This window comes from Marmota marmota, unplaced genomic scaffold (assembly GCF_001458135.2).
Source record: "Marmota marmota marmota unplaced genomic scaffold, marMar, whole genome shotgun sequence".
In the NCBI taxonomy this organism is placed as follows: domain Eukaryota; kingdom Metazoa; phylum Chordata; class Mammalia; order Rodentia; family Sciuridae; genus Marmota; species Marmota marmota.
In genome coordinates, this window is record NW_025999900.1 from 20,698,848 (window position 1) to 20,721,577 (window position 22,730).

The 22,730-nt window shown below is 36.1% G+C and overlaps 1 protein-coding gene across 9 annotated transcripts in view; it reads right to left on the reverse strand.

The window, feature by feature from the left end:
- Mia2 (MIA SH3 domain ER export factor 2) overlaps window positions 1-18,299 on the reverse strand; it is a 102,486-nt gene extending 84,187 nt beyond the window's left edge. For 4 of the 9 annotated variants that reach the window (XM_048798643.1, XM_048798639.1, XM_048798641.1 and 1 more), the window contains exons 1-6: window positions 17,993-18,298; window positions 14,752-14,885; window positions 13,479-13,565; window positions 7,545-8,436; window positions 872-1,084; window positions 671-771 (exon numbers count right to left, since the gene is read on the reverse strand). In XM_048798643.1, coding sequence (XP_048654600.1) covers window positions 671-771; window positions 872-1,084; window positions 7,545-8,436; window positions 13,479-13,565; window positions 14,752-14,885; window positions 17,993-18,107 — 1,542 coding nt within the window. In that variant the 5' untranslated portion in view covers window positions 18,108-18,298. Of the gene's footprint in view, window positions 1-670; window positions 772-871; window positions 1,085-7,544; window positions 8,437-13,478; window positions 13,566-14,751; window positions 14,886-17,992 lie in introns of all 9 variants that reach the window. The other 5 variants (XM_015491301.2, XM_048798642.1, XM_048798640.1 and 2 more) reach the window with 4 other exon arrangements.
- Window positions 18,300-22,730: the final 4,431 nt, after the last annotated feature.

The window sequence follows — 22,730 nt, forward strand, 5'->3', positions numbered from 1 at the left end:
GCTCGGGGCTCTGGGCTGCTCTCCCTCCTTGAGTGAGCACAGAGCCCCAGCATGCTGGATCTGCAATAAACCCCCTTTTGCTGTTGCATGAGTCAGTCTCTTGGTGGTCTCTTCCTCCGTCGTTCACCGGTCCCTTACAATATATGTATGTATGTACACACATATACATACACACACACAAAGGAATATTACTCAGCATTAAAACAATCAAATAATTATGGTATTTGCAGGTAAATGGATGGAGTTGGAGAATATCATGCTAAATGAAGTAAATCAATCCCAACAACCAAAGGTCAAATGTTCTCTCTGATAAGTAGATGCTGATACAGAATGGGAGGAGGACATGGGAAGAATGGAGGAACTTTGGGCAAAGGAGAGAGAGGGAAGGGATGGAGCATGGGGGCAGGAAAGATGGTGGAATGAGATGGACATCATTTCCCTAGGTACATGTGTGACTGGACTTATGCTGTGACACTACAATGTGTACAACCAGAGAAATGAAGAGTTGTGCTGCAATTGTGTATAATAAATCAAAATGCATTCTGCTGTCATTTTTACCTAATTAAAATAAATTAATTTTAAAAAAGAAAGATTGAAAAAACATTTTGAAGCTGCTCTAGTATTTAGTAAAATAGTAAATTATTTTGAAAGATTTAAAAGGCCAACTTACCCTTTCTGTAAGAATTATAACCAGTGAAAGTGCAGAATTCACGAACTCATAAACATTAATTTGAAATATGTATTTCAGAATCTGAAACTCAGTAGCATTTTCTGTGGAGTTATAAATAAATATATTAATATTTGACATATAACTGCTGATCCTAATTTGTTCCTTAACTGAGAAATTAGAAAACAATAACCTGTTTCTTACCATTTAGAGGAATGTAATTTTGAGAAGACAAAGAGCTATCAGTTAAAACCATCTGGCTGTTTAACAGGGGATTTTCCATGGATCTGTCTATTTCCACCTGAGCAGATCCTTCAAAGTCCACTGATGGTTTTGATTTTTCATCATTTTTAGATGAGGTTTCAAAAAATACTTCTTCATGAATTTTCATAGGTAACTTTATTTGAGCGATCATATCTGCAAACAAATACAAAGAAATGTCTTTTTAGAAATACCTACATTGTTGTGGGTTTCCCTTTTATTTTCTAGGAGGTCATTCTTTGAACCTTTGTGATCATTGTGACAATTTGTTTGATAAATAATGCATTAAAACATAAATTTGTAGTCTGTATATTAATGCCTGTTGCTGATGTAACAAACTATCACAAACTTGGTGGCTTAAGTAATACAAATTTTCTCTCTCAGAGTACAAAAGGTCAGAAGGTATTGGCAGGGCTGCATTCTTCCAGAAGCTCTAAAAGAGAATCATTTTCCTTGCCTTTTCTGTCTTCTAGATGCCTCCAGCATTCCTTTGTTCACAGCACCATTCACTTTCAAAGCCAGCAGAATCCATCCTCTAATCTGTCTCTCTTATTTTGACCCTCCTGCCTCATTCTTGTGATTATTTTGGGCCCATAAAATATAATCTCTCCATCCCAGATCCTTAGGCACATCTCCAAAGTCACAGTGCCCAGAGGTTAAAACTTTGACACATTTGAGGCACCTTTATTCAATCTACTGTACAGCCTTTCCTTTATTCCTTGTCCAAGGAAGAATCACAAAAACTGTATGCAATTCTATTTCTACATTGCCTTTAATCCTAAAAAGTATGTTAAAAAAAAACAAAAAACCTAAAACTAACATAACTGTCAACAAACACTCTGTGGAACCATATAAGCTTATGGTTAAGAATAAGATAATACATAGTCCCCTTAGGATTTCATTCCTGTTAGATACATTTATCATCCAAGAAGGTATAATATCTAGATACCATTGCAAAAATACATATTTCTGCCTTTCAAGAAAATCAATGAGAAATATTTTTTCTTATTTTAGCTGTTAAAGAATCAAAATGACCAAAATTATTTACAGTATCTACAGCTACTTTATGTTGACACTCAACTTTTTCTTTTTGGTGGGGAGTACTTGAGATTTAACCCAGGGGCCCTTCACCACTGAGCTATATTCAACCCTTTTTATTTTTTATTTTGAGGCAGGATCTCACTAAATTGCTTAGGGCCTTGCTAAATTGTTGAGGCTAATTTGAAACTTGTGATCATCCTACCTTAGCTTCCCAGATTGCTGGGATTATAGGCATATGCCAACATACCCAGGTTTTTAACAGCTTTTTAAATCCCACAATCAAATATATCTCCTATTTTTTGTTTGTTTCTTTGTTTTTACAAAAAGCAGGTAAATCTGCACTATTAGATAAAAATCCATGTTATCCAAATGATAAAATAATTATTACTTAAGGGAAAATACTGCAATTAAACAATGCTTATACAGGATTAAATAAAATAATCCTGACTTTTATGCTTTTATGCTACAAATTACATCTTTAAATGAACTATAATATACCTGAATTCAACTTTAGAATACTTATTCATATCTCTCAACCTTCATTTAAAAAGTATTACCTTTCCCAAAATCACTTTTAAAATTTCAAATTTGACCCATCTCTAGATCAAAAGTTGCCATGTTTGTAATATTGTATCATATAATTTTGTCTATGTCAGTTCAAAATAACCATCAATTTACTTTTTAAAAGTTCAATTGGACCTGATGCTGTGTTTGTGGCACACACCTATAATCCCAGCAACTTGGAAGGGTGAGGCAGAAATATTACAAGTTTTAGATGAGCCTGGGCAACTTAGTGAGCTCCTGTCTCAAAATAAAATCTAAAAAGGGATGAGGGGTAACACAGTGGTAAATGTTCCCAGGTTCAATCCCCACTGCTGCAAAATTGAATTAAAAAAAGAAAAAAAAAGGAAAGAAAAGATAATCCATTAAATTTTCAAATGTAGTTTAATCTGATCACTTGATTGAATTGAGTATAATGAAACAAGTTGTGTATGGGTTTCAGTTCTAATAGCCCTATTCGAAGTATAGATTTCAAGTGATCTGTAAAATCTACTTCTCAGTTACTTTGACTTTTTAAGACAAGGATTAAAAAAAGAAGTATCAGTATAGGCTTGAAAGCAACATTAAGTAGTAAATGAATATTCAATGTCTAATTCTGGTCTTTGAGTTAACAAATATATATATATATATAACTATATATAACAAATATATATATATAACTACTATATATACGTATATATACATATACATATAGTAGTTGGACAGAATACCATTATTTACTTATTCATTTTTATGTAGTGCTGAGGATAGAACCCAGGGTGCTAGGTGCTAGGCAAGCACTCTACCACTGAGCCACAACCTCAGCCCTCCCTTAATAATTCTTAACAATACTTTGATGCTGTCACTTATTTAGCATTGTTTAATAAAAGATGAAAGTCCCAAATGAAGAAACACATATCAGTCATTTAATAATATCACCTGTGGAAGTTAGTAGTAAAGAACAATTAAGCCAATACTTTTATTTGTTTGATTTATGTTTTGACTTTGTTGTTGTTTATGGTGCTAGGTATTGAACCTAGGGTCTCCTGAGGGCTCCTAGTTGTATCACTGAACCACAACCCCAACCCTTTTCTTCCTCTTCTTTTTTTTTTTTGGTTTTTTTTTTTTGAGATGGAAGCTTGTTAAATTGCTGAAGCTGGCCTTGAATTTACAATCCTCCTGCCTTTGCCTCTGGAGTAGCTAGGATGATAGACATGTGCCACTGTTATGGTTTGGATGTGAGGTGTCCCCCAAAAGCTCACATGTGAGATAATACAAGAAGGTTCAGAGTAGAAATTATTGGGTTGTAAGAGTCTGATTTAATCCTCTGATAGGAATTAACTGAATGGTAACTGAGGTGATAGCATGTGGCTATTGGGGTATATATTTTGTATCTTGAGAGTGGAGACTCTCTGCTTCCTGATGAAATAAGCTGCTTCCCTCTGCCACTCTCTCCCACCATGATGTTCAGCCTCTAGGAATGGAGCCGTCTTTCCAAGGACTAAGACCTCTGAAACCACAAGCCCTCAAATAAACTTTTGTCCTCTATAATTGTGCTGGTCAGGTCCTTTAGTCATAGCAGCAAAAAGCTGACTAAAACAGCCACCATGCCTGGCTCAAACCCAGGGCATTTTGTTTTGTTTTGTTTGAGTGGGCATCTTGCTCTGTTCAGGCTGGTCTCAAACTCCTGGACTTAAGGCACCCTCTTACCTCAGCCTGGAAAATGCTATGACTGCAGCAACCAAAGTCGGGAGTCTGAATATCCTAAAATTGTTGTAAATACAGGGATCAAAATAGCGATCTTCAACAATACTTAAAGACGTTAGGAAGCTGGGTGCAGTGGCATTCACCTATAATCCCAGGGACTCAGGAGGCTGAGGCCAGAGGATTACAAAATGAAACCCAGCCTCTTCAATTTAGCAAGGCCCTAAGGACTTAGTGAGACCCTGTCTCAAAATAAGGCTGGGGATATAATTCAGTTGGTAGAGTGCTTGCCTGGTATGAACAAGGCCCTGGGTTCAATCCTCAGAACCATAAAAAAATAAAACATTTTTAAAAAGGCTATGGATGTGGCTCGGTGGTTATTTAACCAAATGTACCTGGGTTCAATCCCCAGTAAAATAAAAAAAAATTTTTTTTTAAATTAGGGAAAAAGGACTATTTATATTCAAATTTATATGAGTCTATATTGATTTTTTCAAAATACTGTTGTTGTTTTTTTTAAAAGAAAGAGGGGAGAGAGGGAGAGAATTTTTTTAATATTTATTTTTCAGTTCTCGGCAGACACAACATCTTTGTTTGTGTGTGGTGCTGAGGATCGAACCCGGGCCACACTCATGGCAGGCGAGCGCGATACCGCTTGAGCCACATCCCCAGGCCCATCAAAATACTGTTTTAAACTGCATTTGAAATAAATATAAAGAAAAATGGATACTTCTTATAGCATTTTTATATTTAATTATAATTTTGAGATATAATTTTTCATAACTTAAACTGACTTTAAAATATACATTAGATACAGACATGCAATTTCCTTATAATTCGTGACACAATTTTAAATCAAACAAAATGATTTTTAAAAAATATATTTTAGTTGTAGGTGGACACAATAACTTTATTTTATTTTTATGAGATGCTGAGAATCTAACCCAGTGCCTCAGGTGTGCTAGGCGAGTGCTCTACCACTGAACCACAACCCCAGCCCCCAAAATAATATTTTTTGATATTTAACAGTTCTTTGAAATGTCCTTTAAATAAACTCAGTTGGAGTCCCTTTGTAAAATAGGCATTAATGTTGTAATACAAAAAAATTCCCTGCTTTCTCTTATAAATATCTATACCAGCATAGTGTTTCTGTAAATATCATTATCTCAAGTCTCTGCCTTTCAAAAATATTGATTTAGGATCTGATTCCATTTTCTTATGCAATTTTTCCAATTAAAGCAAGTTTCAGGGCTGGGGATGTGGCTCAGGCGGTAGCGCGCTCGCCTGGCACGCGTGCGGCCTGGGTTCGATCCTCAGCACCACATACAAACAAAGATGTTGTGTCCGCCGAGAACTAAAAAATAAATATTAAAAAATTCTCTCTCTCTCTCTCTCTCTCTCTTAAAAAATAAAAATGAGTATAAATAAGCAAAAATCTTCATTTATCAGAACAGGAAGTCAAAAGACTTTGTATAAAATAGATTAATAAAAACAGAATAATAAAAAGATTATATTTAGAAAACTAAAGAAAAATACTAAAAAGATTTGATTTTTAAAACATCAAAAACAAATTATTGGGGCTGGTATTGTGGCTCAGCGGTAGAGCGCTCATCTAGCACATGCAAGGCCCTGGGTTCAATCCTCACCACCACATAAAAATAAATAAATAAAATAAAAGTATTGTTTCCAACCACTTCCAAAAAAAATGTTTAAAAAAAACAAAAACAAATTATTTTTTCTGGGACAGAGGTGGGATTGGAATAGAAGCAATAGAAATTGCTTTTTTTTTTTTTTTTTCATCTTACAAATAATTTCACTTCTTTTAAGGCTCAATTTGTCTTATTTATTACTTGGACCCTTACGTTATATTGTGCTCCACAGAATCTCAGTCCTAAGATTTTCAATGAGCCTAAGAGAACAATCAAAGCAAACTTTTCACTGGAATCCTGTTCCTATACAAATTTCCATATGCCTTTTGGACACCCAGTTCTTGTATCAGGAAAAAGCACTCAAATTGATCTTGCAGACAAACAAATGTGAAGGAACAGCTCCTTCTGAGATGGAGATTTGCAATTGTCCTGGCTCCAAGGATCTAAAGTTGCCTTAAGGTGGCAAAGGATAAAGGGCAGAAGGAGGATCTTGGTAGAGAGGAGGAGGACTGATCAGGTAGATGCTCCCTTTCTGACTTTTGATCTCAATTTATGAGATCTGAGGGGAAAGGTCAGAAGCTAACCCATAGTACACAAATCGCTTTGGAGGCCCATGTACTGTGGGTTATCTCCCGGTAGACAGAAACCCAGCTTCCTGGGATGACCAGAAACACAACAGTTTTGATTCCTTCAAGGGGTTTAGGGTCATGGAGAGTCATCTGGTGAGAGCTGAAGTCAGAGAGAACCTGATATAACTGCCCCATTGTGACAACAACAGAATGGCTTATGAACACATGTAAAGCCTCCTTTTGGAACTCCTCAAAAGATCTGAGGACCCCCATAGCACTTGGAGAGTTCAGGAAATAAGAATACGAAATAAACTGCTTTTAAAAAATGGCTTAGTGCTATTTAAAAATTTAAACCTATTTACATATATCAATTTGATAATAAAGTTTCTGTAAAATACCTTAGGATCTTCTTAGAACATCAATATTTCTCCAGTTATTCTTTTTCCCATGGGATTTTGCCTTATAAGATTATAATCTAAGTTCCACAGTAAACTAGAAATTTATAAAAGAGTGGTTGGTGTTAATTATTGAATATTTTGAACAACATGGTTTCCTGGACTGTTTTTTAAATAAATTGTGGGGCTGGGATTATGGCTCAGTGGTAGAGTGCATGCTTAGCATGTGTGAGGCCCTGGGTTTGATCCTCAGCACCACATAAAAGTAAATAAATAAAATAAAGGTTTTCTGACCAACTACAACTAAAAAATAAATGTTGAAAAAAATTATGTTGGGGGGCTGGGGATGTGGCTCAAGCGGTAGCGCACTCGCCTGGCATGCGTGTGGCCCGGGTTCGATCCTCAGCACCACATACAAACAAAGATGTTGTGTCTGCCGAAAACTGAAAAATAAATATTAAAAAATTCTCTCTCTCTCTCTCTCTCTCTCTCTCTCTCTCTCTCTTTAAAAAACATTAAAAAAAAAGAAAAAAATTATGTCGGGCTGGGATTGTGGCTCAGTGATAGAGTGCTTGCCTAGCACATGTAAGTCACTGGATCTGATCCTCAGCAACATATAAAAATAAATAAAATTAAGGTACTGTGCCCATCTACAACTAAAAAAATTAAAATTAAAAAATTATGTTAATGAATAAATTATAAATATCTTCATACCAACCTGATTGATAATATCTGTTTTTCAACATTGTGAGATCTTTCATATTATCTCTAGGATCATTTTCTCCAGAAAATTCTTCTCTTTCATTATTTTCAACCATATTACTTTGATCCAGTATCTGTTTGGGAAATGGCAACTCTGTTTCCTTTGGAATGTTCTGGAAGCTCCAAGGGTTATCAAAATTATAGAATAACTTTGTAAAATATGCTATGGTGTAAGAATCATCTGTTTTCTCTAAGACTTTTTCCTTATCTATTTGATCCTCTGTTTCCATAGTTTTTATCATTTTTATTTCCTGTTCATTATTGTGGTCAGATTTACTTGTAAATTCACCACCAAACCAACCATTGGCTTGGGGTTTGAGTACATGCTCTGACTCCAGTGCTAGTGCCAACTGTTGCTTTGGTACTGAATCAAATTCTGATTCAGGTTCTCGCTTATGTTCAGTTCGGGGCTCACCATTATTTAATTCCTCTAGGTTATTTTCATCTCCCCCTGTTATTTTTCTACTTTGAAATGAGCTTCCTTGCACAGGTTCAATGACTGATTCAAGAGGGTTTTCTTCACCATGTTCCTTTCTCAGTCCAAACCATCCTTGTACTTCAGTTAAGGGTGATGAGATATGATCCACTTCTGGAACGTGATCCTGTTTCACACTTCCAGTTTTGGCTTCTTCCCAGTCATTTCTAATATCTTCAGAAGACTCTGATGTGGGAAATTGGCCTTCAGAAATTGCATAAAATTCAGATTCTATCTGGAAATCACTTCCATATATACTATATTTTTGCTCTTCTTCATATGGATACATATTTTCACCACTGTGACTGTTAAACTCCCTATCTTTATTTTCAAATATGTAACTTGCTCCAAGGAGACAAAGAAAGTCAGATTCCTAAAAGAAAAAAAAATTGCATTTCACATAAATGTACTAAAGCTCCTCATTCTCTCTGTACCATTTAAAAAGGATGACTATGATTTTCCCAAGACAAAACAATAAGCTCAACTTCAGAGCAAAAACTAAAATCAGATCTTCTAATCTCAAACACATCACAACTGACTTCTAAAGGTTAATAATATAAACCTAAATGAAGATCCAGTTTTTTCTTTCTTTTCTCTTTTTATAATGAAAATCCTTTTACATTACAGTTTCTGAATTATTAAATAGTTGAGAAGAAGAGAGAATCATGCTTCAAGTATATTCTATAAATAAGCTCTTGAAGAAAAGGCATGCAGATCCACAAAATATTGCACATCTGAAGATTATACTGAGAGGATACATGTGTCTGTGTGGTGATATGAGAGACTGCTATGGTTTAAATGTATTCACCAAAAAGCCTGTGGTGGAAATTTAATTCTCAATGCAACAGTGTTAGGAGATGGGACCAAAGGAGAAGTAATTAGACCATGAGAGCAGAGAGAATGGATAAATTTTGCTATGGTAGGAGTGTATTCATCCTACCATGTATCCCAGGAGTGATTTCCTTCTCTGAAGTATGAACTCAACCCCTTCTTGCTCTCTCATGTCCTCTCTCATCCTCTCACCTGCCACCATGGAATGATGCAGAAAGAAAACCCTCACCAGATGCGGGTCTCTTGATACTGGACTTCCTCCTGGTTTTTAGAACTGTGAAAAATAAATTTCTTCCCTTTAAAAGTTTCCCAGTCTCAGGCTGGGGTTGTGGCTCAGTGGTAGAGTGCTTGCCTAGCACGTGTGAGGCACTGGGTTCGATCCTCAGCACCAAATAAAAATAAATATATTAAATAAAGGTACTGTGTTCATCTATAACTAAAAAAAAATTTTTTTAAAGTTTCCCAATCTCTGGTATTCTGGTACAGCTGCAAGAACAGACAAGACAGTAGGGAATTTTACTACGTATTATCACAGCTTAGATAGACCTGTGATGCTGAAGTATGAAGCCCTGGTTAAAAGCTGTACTAAAACTTTCAGATGTCCTTATTCGGCTTTTACATATAACCAATGACAGTGAGGCTTTATTTGCTTATCTCACAGAGCAACAAAATCATAAAGAAAAAAAAAATTAAGAAGTCACTTTTTAAAAACCTGAAATTTAGAAATAGTGGTGTGGGCTCCTCTTTGGCTATTACCATTATAAAATGAGGATAAAGTTTAGATTTTTGAGGAAAAAACTTCAGAACTGCAATTTTATAATATATGTTTGACACCACAGAATAGTAGGTGACTAAGAACAGACATTGGATCTTGTCATCTATTAGCTCTGCGACCTTGGATGAATTATATGACCTTTTTATGCCTCCTTCTCCTGATCTGTAAGATGGGAACAATGATAGTCCTCTTCCTTTTAAGTATTAAATGAGTCAAGTGTTTCGAATAGTAACTGTCTCCAGTACATATTAGCCTCACCCAGCTCAAAGTTAAACTATTCCAGAAAAAGTTACTTCTGCTGCAGTATTATAAGGGTAGATGGCCCAACGCTCTTATTTATGTTCAGGATAACTCTAACCTCAGAGCTCCTTATGGAATCCAAGGCTACCTTTATTTTAACTGCATGACTTTTCAGCTTCTGTCAGCCCAATCCTGTTTTCCTTTTGTTGCCTTACAAGTACTGTGCCCAACGGTACTCCTCAGAAAACATGCCTCAGTGTCTGTTTCCTAGGGAATTTGATACAAGAATCTGGGTGAGGTGGGCATATTAGTGGGTGCCTGTAATCTGGCCATTCAGGAGGCTGAGAAAAAGGGATTAGGAGTTCAAGACCAGCCTGGGCAACACGGCAAGGTCACAATCTCAACAAAACAAAAGAATCCAGGCCCTTTTCTTTTATTATGCTACCATGCTAGATGTTAGGGTTCTACAGTAAGCAATTAAAAAAAAAAAAAAAGGTAGTTGTAAATTGCAATTAGTGCCATGAAAGAAAATCACATTAATGAAGCCAAAATTAGATAGGCAGAAAGGCAAGGGTTGGATCCAGAGAATGAAGAATTGAGATGTTAATTCCTTCAGAGTCCTTTCTCCACCTTCATTATCAGGATAACCTGCCCTTGCTCCAACCTGTTGCTAAGGTAACCTGTCCCTCCCTACAGGGAGTTGTTAATTATGCCCCCTTCCTGCCCAGATCACTCCAACCCATCTGCTTTCCACCTTTTGGCCATCCCACTGAGCATCTCCTGGGCCTAGTCAAGAAGGAGAGAGATAAGGGGAAGAGAGCAGGAGAACAACAGCCTAAAACCTATAAAAAAGGCAGAACACTTTTCACTTCTTGGGATACCAGGATACCAGCCCCCTTCTCCTTCCTGGGAGAAGTCTATGTTAACCCCTTTTTAAATAAACCCTGTTTCATATGCTTGCCTCGGCATGCTTCTCTAATATTACACTTCAACATGTGAGGGAACAGAACTTGTCACGATAACGATAACCGGTGGTATCATTAAGAAGCAAAAATTCCTGTAATCCCAGTGGATTGGGAGGCGGAGGCAGGAGGATCAGGAGTTCAAAGCCTGTCTCAGCAATTTAGCAAGACCCTGTCTCTAAATAAAATATAAAAAGATCCAGGGATGGTTAAGCAGGTTTGATGCCCATTATTTAAAAAATAAATAAATAAATAAAGCACTTAAGGAATAATTCCTTTAGAATCATGGAAAGCCTCTCTGAAGATTTTGTTGTTGTTTGTTTTTCTTTGTAAACTCAGCATACTTTTCCCCCCCAGCTGTATGGAAGACTATCAAAAAGTTGCACAGAATTACCTTATGTATTTTTCTGGGTTGGAACAAATGAATATACTGTTGTTACCATCACAATCCAGGTATGTGCCTATTATCCTAAAAGTTTTCTGGGAGGCAGAAAACTTTTTTTAAAAAAATATTTAATTGATTTTATTTTTAAAATACATGACAGTGGAATGCATTATAATTCTTATTACACATTAGAGCACAATTTTTCATATCTCTGGTTGTATATAAAGTATGTTCACACCAATTCATGTCTTCATACATGCACTTTGGATAATGATGTCTATCACATTCCACCATCATTGCTAACCCCCTACTCCCTTCCCTTTTCCTCCCACTCCTCTGCCCTATCTAGAGTTTGTCTATTCCTCCCATGCTCCCTCTCTCCTTACCCCATTATGGGTCAGTCACCTTATATCAGAGAAAACATCCAGCATTTGTTTTTTTTTGGGGGGGGGGATTGGCTAACTTCACTTAGCACTATTTTCCCCAATGCCATCCATTTACCTGCAAGTGCCATGATTTTATTCTCTTTTATTGCTGAGTAACATTCCATTGTGTATATACACCACATTTTTTTTTTATCCATTCATCCACTGAGGGGCATCTAGGTTGGTTCCACAGTTTAGCTATTGTGAATTGTGCTGCTATAAACATTGATGTGGTTGTGTCCCTGTAGTATGCTGTTTTTAAGTCCTTTGGGTATAGACAGAGGAGAGGGATAGCTGGGTCAAATGGTAGTTCCATTCCCAGTTTTCCAAGGTGTCTCCATACTGCTTTCCATATTGGCTGCACCAGTTTGCAGTCCCACCAGCAATGTATGAGTGTGCCTTTTTTCCCCACATTGGGAGGCAGAAAACCTTAATGATGTTTAAACTGTGACCTAAAGGATATAAAGGAACTAGCAAGGTGAAGAATTTGGAGAAAGCATTCAAACAAAAAAGAAAAAAACCTATTTGTTTTTTTTTGTAAAAAAAAAACCTATTTGGGTCCCTGAGCTTTTCATGCTCTAAGAATGATCCAAAGGCCTGTTAGATCAGGAGAATGGTGAATGAGAGGAATGGCAGGAAGCAGGAATCTGCAAGAGAGAGGAGGGCAGGGGGCAGTGACAGAACATGTAAACATCTCATTTTGTGTGTGTGTGTGTTTTTGTTTTTATATGATCATTAGAGAATGGATTAGAAGAAGGCAAAAGAAGAGGCAAGAAAAGTTAGAATGGTATGGTAGCATTCCAATCAAGTGAGGATGATGCCTTGGATTAGTGCTATAGGGAGAGCAGAAATTAGCAGAAGACAGTGTGCTGCAGATACATTATAGTAATAGAACTGACAGGACCAATTATTATACAATAAATGGACAGTTAATCCCTGAGTTTGTGTTGGGAAAAAGCCAGACAATAGATAATTGGTTTAACTAGATAGGCTCACATCACACTGACCTTATTTGCAATAAATTGGCCAAACCTGAAATCTGAATTAAATGGGCTAATCATGTTCATATATTAAAAAGTTACTTTCTGGGCTGAGGTTGTAGCCCACTGGTAAAGCACTTGCCTGGCCCATGTAAGGCACTGGGTTCAATCCCCAGCACCACATAAAAATAAATAAATAAAAATAAAGATATAGTGTCCCATCTACAACTAAAAATTAAAGTTACTTTCTGAGTCCCTTTATTATTATTAAGATCAACATTACTAAGCTCATTAAAAACTCCAACAGCAAAAGAGGTACAAATTTGAGACCTAGGGAATAGGTTGGGAAATAAACTCTGGTCCTAGTAGCACAGGAGTATTAAGTAATTGTCTCTAACATCTATACAGTACTTACTAAGTGTCTATGTACTTTTTATATATGATCATGTATTCCTCAATAAATTTGAGGAAGCACTATGTTATACTCATCACTCCCATGTTGCAGATGAAGAAATTGAGACAGGGAGAGCCACATAACTAGTAAGTATCTGAGTCAGGCTTTAAATTCAATCCATCTCTAGAATTCATGCTTTTAACTATCACCTATGAATTGTTCTAAAAGCAGAATCTTTATCATCAATTTTTTCTTACCTAATTTTACTCATATCATCGAACTCTTCCTAAGGTAAGTCCACAGACCAACTATTTTATACATTTACTATATGAGACACACAATCAATGGACACTTGTACTAAGAAAAACTGTTTTGGCCAAGAAATTTTAAATTAAATTCATAGCTGAGAATGAATTTACTCACTTTAGTTGATATTTCAACCTCTTCAGATATGAATACCTCTTCAATCTGGACTGCATCTCTGGGAAAAAACCCAAAGTTCTTTCCTTTCTATCAAAATGAAGAACAAAAATTACCAAGGAGGAGTGATCAAAGCAATAATAACTATTGAGTCTGATTTTATACCATGTCCTTGGCTTTTATCTAAGTCAAATCACAAAACATTAATTGGCTATCAAATACCATCTAAAAAATGAGTAAAACCATATTCTTTTATTATTCAAAAGAATAACATTAATTTAAGAACATACTGAGCCAAACTCTAAAATTCTACTGTTTCAAACAAAAACTGCACCATATAATCATACTTTCCTCCTCTCTCTCTCTTTCATTCTCTCCCTCTGTTCTTTAATGATCTTGTTGAACAGGTCAACCATAGATTTACACTAGTAGATCTGGAATATCAAAAGGCAAGACAGTGGCGGCAATAGCCATGGTAGACAGAGCTGTGACATAGTCAGCATTTTCAAGATGTAATGCTCAGGGAAGAGCCACAGATAGATTCATGAAAATAGTAAAGGCCCAGGAGTCATCAAGATAAGATTTAGTCCAATTCAACTTCCCTGGGATTGACTTGGTAACAGAGATTCTCTTAACCTGGTTAAAGCACATGCAAGATGTTGCCCTTCTAGAAATGTCAGTGTACTAAGAGTTTGCACCAAATAAAAAAACTTACTTGCTTTGGTCCTCTAATTCAGCACTGTTACAATAAAAGTGTCTCCCAGTTGTTATTTTATTTTTCATAAAAACGCATGAACCTTGCTTCCCTAGGCTACCAACCTTTCTGATGATCTTTTCAAAAACAACTCAACCTTTTGTTTAGAAAAACAAGATAATCCCATTAACTAAAACTTCCCAGTCTCTCCCCAACTTGACATGGCAACACTAACAGATAGCTGGAATTGCCTACCCACCCCATAATCTACAACAGCACCCCTAAAGTCTCCCCAAATAAAAATAAAAGCTAAGTTTAAAATATATGCATGTTATACAAAAAATAATTTCAAGACATTCTCTTTGTCTTCCATCTCAATCAGGCTATCTTTCCAAAAGCCTCTTTTATGGAAATATTGGAACCACCAATGAACATAACCACTTTTGTTTGTTTAAATGTTAGGGGCTTTTAATATTTTTACAATACTTTGAAATCCCAGAGTTCCTTTAAAGGCAAAAAAGAAGCATCCTTGTCTAAGTTGGTTATTTATTCTGTATTCAGTTCATAAGTCTGGTTACTTACACTTCCTGCCCACAAATCTTCTCTTTGTCCTGCAAGTTTAGCATAAACAGATATTTCTTCTCCCTTAGTGAAATTCAGGAATAGGCAATCAGGTCCTGTGTAATCTCTCATGGCTACAACTCTGCTTATTAAAGCTATGTAAACATAAAAAGAAAAACATACTTTAAATTAAAATGTTATTTTTCCTTCTTCCATTTTGCTCTCCTCTAATCCATTTTATATATTTACAAATGCTAATTCTTTTATGTCATTTATGGTCACAAAAACCTATATACATTTCCCACAGCACACAGCCTCAAACCCAGGTGTTTTGGCTTGGTATTCAAGGACATCCATGATCTAGTCCCCCTTCCCTATTTAAAAAGATCTCCTTCCTATTACTTTAAAACACAAACTTAGGGCTACAATCAAGGTTATAAAACTGTTGTCCCTGGAATATTTCATTACCATTATCCAATCTGCTGAAAAGGAAAGTTAGTTTTCTTTCTTGTACCTACTATATTTCCAAACATTATGATAACCACTTTCATTTTATTTATTAAATCCTCAAAATAGGTCTGTAAAGAAATCTTGGTCTAACAAGTGAGCCTTTAGTTAAGGCTTAGAGAATTAGTCATACAACTCTGGTGGAGCCAGATGTGCATCGACATTCCCTCCCTCCCTCCCTTTCTTTCACTGCAGCACCACCTTTCTTATTCTGAGCTTCTATTTCTGCTCTTGGATCAGCCTAGAAACCCTCCCAAGCTGGCCATGGTGACATACACCTGTAATCCCAGCAACTCAGAGGTTGAAGCAGAAGGATCACAAGTTTGATGCCAGCCTCAGCAGCTAAGGGAGACCCTCAGCAACTTAACTAGACCTTGTCTCAAAATGAAAAATTGGGCTAGGGGTGTGGCTCAGTGGTAGTGCGCTTGCCTAGGATGTGTGATGCACTGGGTTTGATTCTCAGCACCACATACAAATAAATAAAGGTCCATCAACTACTAAAAATTATTTTTTTAAAAATTGAAAGGGCTGGGAATGTGGCTCAGTGTCAAAGCACCTGAGTTTAATCCTTGAATCAAAAAACAAAAAAAGAGGGGGCTGGAGTTGGGCTCAGTGGTAGAGTGCTTGCCTAGCACGTGTGCAGCATTGGATTCAATCTCAGCACCACGTATAAATAAGTAAATAAAATAAAGGTCTATCAACAACTAAAAAATATTAAAAAAAAAAAAAAAGAAAGAAAGAAAGAAAAGAAATTCTTCTCTATCTCTACATGCTTCACTCATATCCTAATTCCTCTCCAAGGCAGTCCTAATCATTTAGCCTATCTGATTTCCCTTTCTCTGATCTTCATCATTCTATGTATTTACAAATGCTGATTCTTTTATGTCATTTATGGTCACAAAAACCTATATACACTTCCCACAGCACACACCCTCAAGCCCAGGTGTTTGGGCTTGGTATTCAAGGACATCCATGATCTAGTCCCCCCTTCCCTATTTAAAAAGATCTTCCTATTACTTTAAAACACAGACTTAAGGGGCTGGGGATGTGGCTCAAGCGGTAGCGTGAGCCCGGGTTCAATCCTCAGCACCATATACAAACAAAGATGTTGTGTCCACTGATAACTAAAAAATAAATATTAAAATTCTCTGTCTCTCTCTCTCTTTAAAAAAAAAAAACACAGACTTAGGGCTATTACCCTTATTGTGTTATATCACTATTTACTATTTCATATTGATATGTCTTGTTATCATTAAGTAGAATGAATATGGGTAGGCAACCACCTACCCCCCAGACCCAGCACACAGTAGACCCTCAGTAACTATGAACCATAACTACATATGCTAGAATCATACAAGGCAGTATGCATGCATTAACTATCATAATGATATTAACATGTAAAATTTTTAAATATTTTTTTTTAATTTTTAAATATTTTAAAGCCATACAATTAAAGTTAAAATAACCTTATAACTTACTAAATGTTGGAGTGTACTTTTTTCATGTTCTGTCAGGCCCCAAGGATACTAAAATGGGTTATATTACAGCATAAATAGGGGAAGAGGGTTTATTATTATAATATGCTATTTAATATACTTCTTTGCATATTAAATTATTTACCCAAAGCTTGAGAAAAATGTTTACTCATAAAAATTTTACTTATAAATTATTCATGTTTACATTAATAATATTTTGCACTGCTAAAAATATGTATGTTGCAAATTGGACATAAATCACATATTGGAAAGAAAGACTTTTCAGCAACTATACTATATGAGGATTCATTTATTTTAAACATAATGCTAATAACACAAAAAATAAGTTCTCAAACAATAAAATGGAAATTAATTTTTCCTCACAGTAAATCAAAAAAGTTTACTGGTATTTAATAGTATAAAATTAGGGGCTGGGGATGTGGCTCAAGCGGTAGCGCGCTCTACTGGCATGTGTGTGGCCCGGGTTCGATCCTCAGCACCACATACAAACAAAGATGTTGTGTCCGCCAATAACTAAAAAATAAATATTAAAATTCTCTCTCTTAAAAAAAAATAAAGTTACATTTATATTGTAAAATTTACTTCAATACTTTTATATAATAAATACAGAAATGATTAATATTTGATAAAGTTTAGACAGATTTTTTGAAATAAAAAGTTTTTTATTTTAATTTTTTTTAACTATTATTTTTTTTTAAGAGAGAGAGAGAGAATTTTTTAATATTTATTTATTTTTTTTTTAGTTTTCAGAGAACGCAACATCTTTGTTTGTATGTGGTGCTGAGGATCGAACCCAGGCCGCATGCATGCCAGGTGAGCGCGCTACTGCTTGAGCCACATCCCCAGCCCAATAAAAAGTTTTTTAGAAAATTTATGAGACTCATATGAAATAGAAACTAAATAGTAGAAATTTTATAAATAAAGAACTATCCAACGGCCTGATATCTTTTTTATTCAAATCAATTATATTTATCTTTTTAAAAGAACTGATTGATTTGTGTTTGAGGTATGGATTTCTATTATTTAACTCTGATATACTTCTGTATCAATCTGATATTTGTCCTTTGTATGCTTATATTAAATATTATTAAAAAATGCTTTTCTTCCAGAATTTTTCTTTTATACTGGGCTATACTTATAATTCAAATATTTCACAATTATATTAAGGTTCATTTTTTATCACAAATGCCCACAAAAAAACATTTATGTGATTTCAGAGCCTCAATTTAAGACTAGAATGAAAAGAAAAATGAACTTACTTTCACATTCCAGGTCACCACATTTTTTAAGTTCTGCCAGCAGTTTTGTACCCTCCAGACACTTTGTCAGTGAAATAACCAAAAGAAGGATTCTGTGAACAGCAAGTTCCGCCATGCTAAAACAAGAAACCAGGAATTCCAAATGAGATCTAAACCAGTTATTTAGGTTGTAGACAAGCCAGCCAAAACAGGAGATATTCTACTGTCTTCATTAAACAGCAAAGATCTTTTGGTTTTTAGTCCCCTGATAGCTACATTTTTCTATCTGTAAGTTTAACTTGAGCAAACACTGTGTTCTCAATCTGTGGTATCCAGATAATACGTAAGGCTTAATAATTAACAGAGGATTGTAGTTGGACTAATGTCTCATAAAGGCAGCCCATGTACAACAGTCTCACTTAAAGTTACCTTACATTTGACAGGACAGTTCTCAAGCGGACCTTCACAAAAACAGTTACAGTCTTTGGGTAGATTAGTCAACAAGTACAAACCAAGTATTTGCTACATGAAAATCCCAGCATCAACAGACAAAGTATATAGTTTTAAGTAGAAACAGCAATATAATGAAAATTATCTGAAAAAAAATTCTATTTTAATATTTTAAAAAGCTCTTCAGTGTTACTATGAAACTATAACTGTGTTTAGCTAAGAGTAATATTTAAAATGTAGTAACTATTCACTGTTTCATGTACCATCTTAAGTATGTAGATATATGATCTGATTTAACCTATACCAACTCTATTGGGTAGGCAACATTATCATCTCCATATTTGCATATGAGGGAATTTAGGCACATAGAGACAGGAAGTCCCAATGTCATATAGTACATGGAGAAGAAATTTAAACCTAGGCATTGTGATACTTCACACTGGTAACCATGGTGATTTACCACCAAGAATCAAGCTGTGGAAAGATGTCTACTTAGTTTATAACAATACTACTGCAGAAATAGCAAGAAAAGTACTATTCTGTGTGTTTAAAATTATATGCAGGGCTGGGATGTAGCTCAGTGATAGAGCATTTGTCTAGCATGTACGAGCAAGACTAAGATAAAATGGCTGAAAAATAGGGGAGTACGATTTCAGGTGGCATTCTAATTTTCTATATTGGGTGGCTTTCTTTTTCTAAAATCGGTGAGTATATATCATTTAAAAATAATAATAAATCTGTGAAAATCAAATCATTTGAATATTGTTGTGGTTTAAAAAGAATCAAAGTGCTATAATGAGAATTTTTGTGTAATAAACTGCCTAGATCTGTAGGTGCTCAGGACAGCACTTGTATGACACCACACTCCCCTCTAGTGCTTGACAGAACTAAGACAAATGCCCAGCACCTGAGCAATCTAACGTGAAGGACTTTTGCTTCCAAAATTCTAAAAAAGGAAATATTTGTTTTTCAAAATCAATGATAGGTACAAAGCCTGATCTCTCAGAGCTAAGATTTTTACATCCTCTGAAAGAATCTAAAAAGTAGATGCCTGTGGGTTATTTCGCTGGCAACAGAGCATAGATCATTTGCACACATTCACAAACAAAAAGAAGTGGGTTCTTTTTTTTTTTTTTGATACAGGGGATTAAATCTCAGGGGCACTCAAACACTGAGTCACATCCTGAGCCCTATTTTGTATTTTATTTAGAGACAAGGTCTCACTAAGTCACTTAGCGTCTCGCCACTGCTGAGGCTGGCTTTGAACTCGTGATCCTCCTACCTCAGCCTCCCCAGCCTCTGGGATTACAGGCATGTGCCATGTACCCAGCAGGTAATACCTTTGAAAATCTATAAGCAATGATGCCAAAGACATCTAAAGAAGAATCAAGTTTTTCAGCTTCAAAATTTGGCACAAGTTTATTAGCATAATTTATATTACCAAGTCCAATATTAAATCAAGAATATCTAGTAATTTATATAGCCTAATTATCCTTGTTATATATTCAATATTAAAAACATTAAGACTAAATTTAGGACTAATTAATCATGTTCTAAATTAAGAACAATATGAGCCCGGTAAAATGTAAATTCATCTGTTGATTGGCCTAAAGGAGATTTGAGTAGAGAAAATTCTTGCTTACAATACCAGCCCAGAGAGATTTGCTCCTACTAGAAATGCTCTCACACTCTTCTATTTAATGCACATGATCTCATTTTGTGTTCAGATCATCATTTAAATATCATTTAACAAGATATTTAAAAGTATGATAGAACAATGTTGATTAACACTTTCTCACAGAACCAGGTAAAGAAAGGATACATAAAGAGGACAAGCACATTTAGTTGAAAAAGAAAGAAGGCTATTTCACTATAAATAACAGTCATAGTAACTTAGACATATATTACCTAATTGCTGATGTATTTGATAGATTAAATGTAACAATATTCAAATATATAAAGCTAACCCTGAGGAAGGTGTCTTGGTAGTAACTCAGCTAAGAACACTGAAAGAATATCCTTCTACACAAATGGAACAGGAGGTAAGAACACCTACCTCATAAAGCAAAAGAATGAATCATCAGAGCTACTCAATAGTATCTTAGCGATAAAATCCCAGAACAAGTCTTCCTGTGGGAACATAAAAATGATCATGAGTGCTTCACTCCTATGCTTGGTGTGTTATGCTCGAATTCGGGACCCCCTAAAAGACCACCAGAGACCAAGATCGATGTAAACAGCAAAGAAGTATTTATTGTGAGCTACCTCGGTCCTCCGCGTGCACACACAGCAACTGGTGAAGCTGAGAGGCCCCGAGCCCAGGGTTTGCAGCAGTTTTATACATTCTTTGGAGAAGGCAGGGACCCCCACATACATCATAGCATCTCTTAGCAAATCATCACACACCGCGGGAAAATCAAATAACAACTCTAAAACATGATTAGCACATTCACTGGCAGGAACAAGTTGGGTAAGGGGTATTCATTTGAACTGATTGGCTTAAGCCAAGAGGGGTGTTCGTGCTGAACTACAGGGTTTCTCAACACCATAGGGAGGGTCATCTGGCATCCCAGGTATTTCCCTGTCTCATGCTGATTGGTGGCTGCTAGGGGGTTGCTATGGATCCCCACCTAGCCTGACTGAGTCAGGGACACCTGGCACAGCAGATCTCTCCTGTTATTTGTAGATAAACTTAGCAGGGTGGGAATGTGCTTAGGAGTGCTCTGTGGGTTTTTCTAAGGACAAAGGCCATGTCCCTTCCTTGGACAGGCTTTGCTCTGAGATAGAGGCTGGTTTTTCAGGTGATGTTATTTCTTTTTTTTTTAAGTTGGCTAATTTTATGGTATAGATTTTTTTCCTTTTTATTGGTGCATTATAATTATGCATAAAAGTTGGATTTGTTGTAATATATTCATATGTGCACACAATAAAACAGCATAATTTGATCAATTTCATTCCCTAGTACCTCCCCTTTCCCTCCTTCCTTGCCCCAATCTCCTTCTTCTATTCTATTGGTCTCCTATTTTTTAAAAAATTTATTATAGATGACACTAGAATGCATTTTGACACATATACACAAATGGGGTAGAGATGTTATTTCTGATGTTATTTAGTACCTTCTTATTATTATCTCAAATTTCCTAAAATTGCCCACCATTCTGGCAATTTATAAGACAGAATTTAATTAGAAAGTACTTGGGATAAGCTGAACTGATTAAGCTGGGGGGCATTACTAGGGATGGTAGGAATGGGGCATGAGAACATTCCTTTGGAAACAATCCCCATGGCAAATAGGTGTGCACTAAGAGATAAGGCCCAGGAGGGACTGAGATTCAAACTGATGTGGAAGACATGAAAACTGCCCCCAAAACCCCTCTTCAAGGTGGGACTTCTTCCCTGATAAGGGGAATACAGTTAGCAGACTGTTTCCAACTGGTAGGTATGTCAAGGTTGGCCTCAGTGCAGTGACTTCCCTTACACCAAATTGCTCCGTCTTGGGTGGTCTAATAAATCTATTGAGTAAAGGAGGGAGTGAAAGGCATGGTCATTTCAACCTAATGTGGGAGAACCTTCCAGATATTTTTCATCCAGAGCTTCCTGTTGGGTTGACTGAGATTTTGCAGGTCCTATGTTGCAATTCGACTTCCCCCTTTACCCCTTTCTCCCCTTTCCTCTCATTGATCCCTTGAACCCTCTCCCTCTCAGCATCTGCTTCTAGAGTGCATAACCTCAGAAGCTGTGATCCACAGGCACAAAAAGAGAAGCAAACAGAATGTGCAGTTTGTCTTATCATTTATCTTAGTCATTCCATGACTCTCCTTGTGTTTGTTGTTTTGTGTTGCTGAAGCCCATGTTGCAATTCCACACACTTTCTTCATTCAGTCTGTATCAAAGTTCCTCTAGGAAACAAATGAAAGTTCAATTTTGAGAGATGGCACATGTCAGTGATGTGGAGGAGAATTTAATGAAGGAACTGATTATAAAGGTATGGGTAGGGTTAAGAGAAATTGACAGGGACGTTACATCCCTAGGCATGAAAGAATGGTGACCCCTGCCTGAGGAATACAGGAGAGGGTTGCCCATCAGGAACTTTAAGCCTTTAGTAAAGGAACTCAGGAGAACCTCACTCTGCTCTGACTTCTGATCTCCTGATGGTGCCTCCCAGTGACCAAGCCTAGCCAGATATCAGTGAAGTAGTTCTTAAGGTCTGTGTTCCAGGACACAGTAGAGGGCAAAGACTGAACAGTAGATTACGAGGAACAAAAAGAGAATACTTAACATATTGTCATTTTTCCTTACTATAGGTTTT